Source organism: Cottoperca gobio, chromosome 17 (assembly GCF_900634415.1).
Source record: "Cottoperca gobio chromosome 17, fCotGob3.1, whole genome shotgun sequence".
Lineage (NCBI taxonomy): Eukaryota > Metazoa > Chordata > Actinopteri > Perciformes > Bovichtidae > Cottoperca > Cottoperca gobio.
This window is the reverse complement of record NC_041371.1, coordinates 8,691,551-8,697,106: the sequence shown is the minus strand read 5'-3', so window position 1 is coordinate 8,697,106 and position 5,556 is coordinate 8,691,551. Positions and strand designations below refer to the sequence as shown.

General features: G+C 38.6%; 1 protein-coding gene across 1 annotated transcript; it reads left to right on the top strand.

Annotated features, from left to right (window-relative positions):
* The first annotated feature begins 790 nt into the window (after window positions 1-790).
* myl13 (myosin, light chain 13) lies at window positions 791-3,832 on the top strand. The gene is made up of 5 exons (XM_029454111.1): window positions 791-907; window positions 2,409-2,436; window positions 2,866-3,015; window positions 3,210-3,383; window positions 3,485-3,832. Exons 1-5 carry the CDS (start codon window positions 797-799, stop codon window positions 3,589-3,591), a joined length of 570 nt encoding a protein of 189 aa, XP_029309971.1. The 5' UTR covers window positions 791-796; the 3' UTR covers window positions 3,592-3,832.
* The last annotated feature ends 1,724 nt before the right edge of the window (window positions 3,833-5,556 follow it).

Sequence of the window (5,556 nt, the reverse complement as noted above, 5' to 3'; positions counted from 1 at the left end):
TGTGAATGGCAGCTTCACAAAGTGGCACTCAGTGTCATCCATATTTTTAAGATATTTCCTCACTATGTTGTTGACACTCAGCTCTTAGAGAGGCCTGTTTGTGTATAACTGCACTTGGAAGTCAGAGATCAGACAGTAACAGCATTCTATGAATCCTATTCTGGGCCATCAGATTTGAGATTAATACTGTGCAAATCCCTCGGATCAGACCAGATAAATTCATAAACGCCGTGTCTTCTGGCCCAGCATGTGCACAGTGAATACTGCTGTCATTGGTTGCTGCTATTGAATGTTAATCAAGGATAATTGCTAGGAATTGCAGTTCCCACTGTCCTATCAGACAGCATTGTGGCATCGTAATTTAAACATCTTCATCCCCCTCTTGTCCGGTAATCATCTTTATCTTCATCCCCTCCCCACTAATAACCACCACACTTCACTGAACACGGTCAACTGTCCAAGATCAGGGAAGTCACACAAAGGTCTCACTCGTGTTGATGGAAATAGCCTGATTAGCAGAAGGTCCCAGGTGTGGGATTTGAACATCTTTCACATCCTGATCATACACACCCACAACAACAATCTTTGTCTTAAATAGAAGCACAAAGGAATATCCTTTTATAGTCCTCCCCTAGCGTGGTTGGGCATTGTAGGGGGGTGGAGGACAATGACACCTGTGGACAGTGGATAAAGGGACCTAACCTCTAATGCGTCCAATCTAGTACTTCCAACCGCAGTGTGCTGTAGCCCTCTGCTGTGTCGGTCCTCCACTTTGGTCTCCTGACAGCTTCCCGCGATGGCACCGAAGAAGAAAGAAGAGCCGAAACCTGCAGCAGCACCAGCAGCCCCCACACCCCTAGAGCCAGAGCGGCCTAAGACCCCGGAGTTTGACCCTACTACAGTGACGGTAAAACAAAAGAAAATTATTAAGCAATGCAGAGAAAGTGTAGACCTGCTTTAGACAGATTAAAGTGTTTAAATCTTTTAAATGACCAATGATTACTCACACTGTAAATTAAACTTAACATATAAATACTTTTTGTTATTGTATCATAATAGCCTTTCCTATGATTTTACTAGATTATTACTATTAAGGAGATTTCATAGAAAATGGTGACTAGTTACGAGCCAAGCTGGTGTTTAAAGAACATCAGAGACCCCATGTGACTTAAACTCGGAAGTGCAAGTAAATCAGGACTGCACAGCCATGTGAATGGGTTATGGTTATTCTTGCAATTTGTTTGAAAATTATACTTATTTCAGCTCTTTATTAAACTTCAAACATGCATTACAAATTGTGTTGGACGGTTGAAGCTGTGACTTCTTGTGAGGTGGGAGGTTCAGAGGTAAACTGATACCAGACATCATGGAAAGATCTTCTGCTGACTCGGCCTCTTCTCCATGGATAAATGTTTTGCTGGTTGAGCGAGCCGCCATGTTACAATGGAGCCTGGTTTAAACCACAAAATATGATTTTCATTATGTCTGTGAATAGCAGACCACCCGCACCATTCCTCTGTGGGCGGAAAATTCGGGAGGAAGAAAAATACCGATAATTACATCCATGGCCATCCGTCTTTAAACATGCTTAGATAAGTGTTTGGATAATATTTTCATGGAGGAGCTGGGGTTTGTAGATTATCCAGACATCAGATAGAAACTGAGGGTATGTTCTGATGTGAGGCCACATATACAGTATAATAGTCATCATATGTCATAGGTATTCAGAACAATTATATATTTTTAGACTTATGACTGAATTGTCATACAGTAGTAGTTGCTTTAACATGTATTGCTATAGAACACCAACATACTATATTGTACACTTGATTTGAGCATCCATTCTGATGCTACATGCTTAGAAATGTACTTTTTAAAGGATTGAATTGGTCTTTAAAAGCCTCTTTCATACTAAGTATTCATAGGAAAAAGTAATGTTCTCAACGGGGTCCCTATTAAAGTTGTGCACCACCTTCATGGTTCTAACGGTAAGCAGTTGATAAATTAGCACATGTTCAAAGTTAGCGCATCGAAACGGTTCAAGATATAATCATCAGGTTTTGATTTCTTGACCTCATTGATATTATATGTTACACCCTGGTGGTGTTGACAGTATCAAACATTCCTTGCCACATATTGCATCTAAAAATAAACTCAAATGAGGCTGACAGTAGCAGACAGACTGTAAGAAGTCCGACCCAAGGTCACTGATAAATATGATGAGTATGTAACTTGATCTGTTGGATTGACATGATAAAGGTGGAGGTCAGGCCAGGAGTCACACTTAATTGTTTGTTCCTTGTATTAATTTCCTCTTCTGTAGATCTCACTCACTTGCCTTGTGAAAAGCAATAATTCCTGAATGATCAGCAGCATCTAACCACCTTGTTTGCTTTGTCTCTCTTCAGCTGGAATTCACCCCCGAGCAAATTGAAGGTAAGATTGAGGTGGTTGTTACAGTTCTCATTTGTGTTGCATGGAGTGTCAGCTATTTATAGAGGGATTGAGTAGTGTGTGTGATCATGCTCTCTCTCTCTCTCCATTAGTGTGTGAGAAATGTTCAGCAACAGCTGATGATATACTGGTTCAGAGATATTATTTTGAAGTAAACATTTCCATCTAAGTCAATCCCTTCGATAAGGAGATGCAGCCACATACTGATCAAGGTAGAGTGGAACAGCTTAGGGTTCGACTTTTTCTGGTTTCTTCTTTGCCAGACGACCCTCTGGTCCAAGGGAGGCCATTGTGCATCATTACTTTGAAGCATCTTCAAGGCCTTTCTTCAAAGATTATGCACGCGTTCTCGGATCACAATGAACTGAATGGGAATCAGAAGTAATAACCTGTTTTTCTTTTCTTTCACAGACTTCAAAGATTCCTTCCAGCTGTTTGACAGGACACCAGCCAATGAGATGAAAATCACCTACGCGCAGTGTGGTGATCTCATCAGGGCTTTGGGCCAGAATCCTACCAACACAGAGCTCATGCATGTGCTTGGAAAGCCAAAGCCTGAAGGTGAGTTATATGCACTGTCAGTATGCTAAGTGATTGTCTATGTGTCAGATAAGTGTAAATACTCTGCACTGAATCTGGTTCAAAAGCAGATCTGTCGAGTACAGGGAAAGATTCAAATAAAGTTCAACATCTGTCATAACTGCAGGCTGTACAGATTTAATTTTCTTTGGTGGAACCACGTTTTTCCACCACAGACATGCAGACCAAGATGCTTGACTTTGACCAGTTTCTGCCCATGCACCAATATATTTGCAAGGCCAAGGACTGTGGAACATATGAGGACTTTGTGGAGGGTCTGAGGGTATTTGACAAGGAGGGGAATGGCACAGTCATGGGAGCTGAGCTCAGGCATGTTCTGGCAACACTGGGTGAGTTTAACAGTCTTATCACAAACTGATCACATAAAGCCATCATTATAAGGATGTGTACTAAGCTGACACTCGCCTGTTTTCGTTCTTATGGACCACAGGGGAGAAGATGAGGGAGGCTGAGGTGGATCAGCTGATGCAAAACCAGGAGGATGCTAATGGATGCATCAATTATGAAGCTTTTGTGAAACACATTATGGCATCTTAAAAAGGGTACAAGTGTATTTTAACCTCGTTGTTATTCTGGGGCTTAGTTATGCCGCATTATGAAATCATTATAAGTGAGTAATGAGTTTGTCAAGACCCTGTCTCCTTGACCGCAGAAGATCTTTATGTTTCTGTTAATCCCATCTTGTATATTTTTAATTTACATGCATCTCGGATGGATATATAACTCATGAATATTTCACCTTGTTTTTCTTGTGTAGATGCTGTGCACACATTGCACCTTACGCCTGTTCATATTGAAGATCACAGCGAATAAATACATTCATTTTGATGGTGTTCTCTTTTTAGAAAAACACAATTCAAAGCTGTTCCATAATTTATTAAAGAGAGAATTGAACACACTTTATGTAACTAGAATTTCAACTCTGGGACACTGAGCTCATTAGAAACACAACTTTTCCCTCATGGACCTTTGACAGGAATATAACTTTCTCACAGCACGGTTTGACTTGTCACAGTAGAAAAAGCACATCATCTACTACTAACACTAACAATGGCTCTGCTCTATTCAAGTGTTCCAGTGAGAGTGAGGCAGCATGCACACTGTCAGGATCCTGACACCTGGAGTACAGTAGAAAACCCTTCACTGTAAAATAAATGGTATAGGCACAGGGGAAATTAAAGATCAAATTAAAGGAGGATACAAGGAAAGAAAGAGGTTTTTTTTTACACTACCTTTTGACACAAGTGAATAATAACAAAAAGGATGAAATAAAATTACATAAAAGACAAAGACAATTCAAATTCATACATTTTAGAAAATAAAATTACTTATTTTATTATGTAATATTTTTGTTCTAGCTAGGTGTACATTTATCTACAGTAGAAAGTTATTTATTATATCTAACTTTGTATTGCTTTGCCGATTTACAATTTTTAAAAAGCACAAGTTCAACATAAAACATATAATACTCGTGCAAAGATATATACAAACAATATATATATATATGCATACGTATATAAGTATACATATTGAATTAATGGATTCATCTGAATGAAATGTGTAGTAGTAGTTCCCTCATTTAGCCAGCAGGAAGAGCTGTTGTTCAAATAATTCCTTCTTCATTCTTATTTATAGGGATTCAGTGTGGAAAAAAACAACGTGACATTCATTTGCTGGATGAATGAAACACCATGAAAGCTCGGTTGTGGCTTTTCACTGCTTCATTAAAGCTCCAGTGCTGTTTCATCATACAAATGAAATCATAATAAACCTCTCAAGTTCAGCTGTCACAAGCATCCATCCCATTGAATGTCATTTAAATTCAAATGTCTCTTTTATCCAATTGATGATACAGTTCCATTCACATTACTGATGAATCTACATATTTCAACACTGCTAATAAAGAATCATAATAAGCCTAATTAACCATACTGATCCATGCACTTACTTCTGGGCATTGAATAACCCCTCTTACTTTATCTCCTTCGTTCAAACCCACATTTGTATTTAAAGTAAATAACAAAGCCTTTTCATAGTTTTGAATATGATTATTTTTGTGCTGCCTCTCTGCCACTTGAACTTGCTGGTGTTTAGAGGACGTTTGGTGTTTCATGCACAATTTGTATCATGAAATCCTGGTAGCAGGGCTGCGAAATGTATTAGAATATTAAACTCAAGTCAAGGTACTGTTACATTAAATATGTCTTACTCAAATACAAGTTAAATTACTTTGGTAACAATGCATTTAGATAAAAGTTCAAAAGTAGGTCAGTGAAAACGTTATTGCCTTACACACTTATAAGAGGGAACGAGTGGTGGAGTGATGATAAAGAAAAACATTTTTATGTGATGAATATGTTATATGATAGGCATATTTAAATAAAAAACATATTTAGGCTACAAAATAATGTGCATTAACATGTCAACGTGTACACATCCCAGAGCCTGTATGTCCAAACCAACAATATGTTCCTTTTTAAACGTCACTCTGCAGCCTGTGCA

Excerpts from the sequence above, each read along its gene's own strand:
- myl13 (XM_029454111.1), top strand. The coding sequence starts at position 797 with ATGGCACCGAAGAAGAAAGAAGAGCCGAAACCTGCAGCAGCACCAGCA. Across the intron at positions 908-2,408 it reads TTGACCCTACTACAGTGACG|CTGGAATTCACCCCCGAGCA; the intron begins GTAAAACAAAAG and ends GTCTCTCTTCAG. Across the intron at positions 3,016-3,209 it reads TGGAAAGCCAAAGCCTGAAG|ACATGCAGACCAAGATGCTT; the intron begins GTGAGTTATATG and ends TTTCCACCACAG.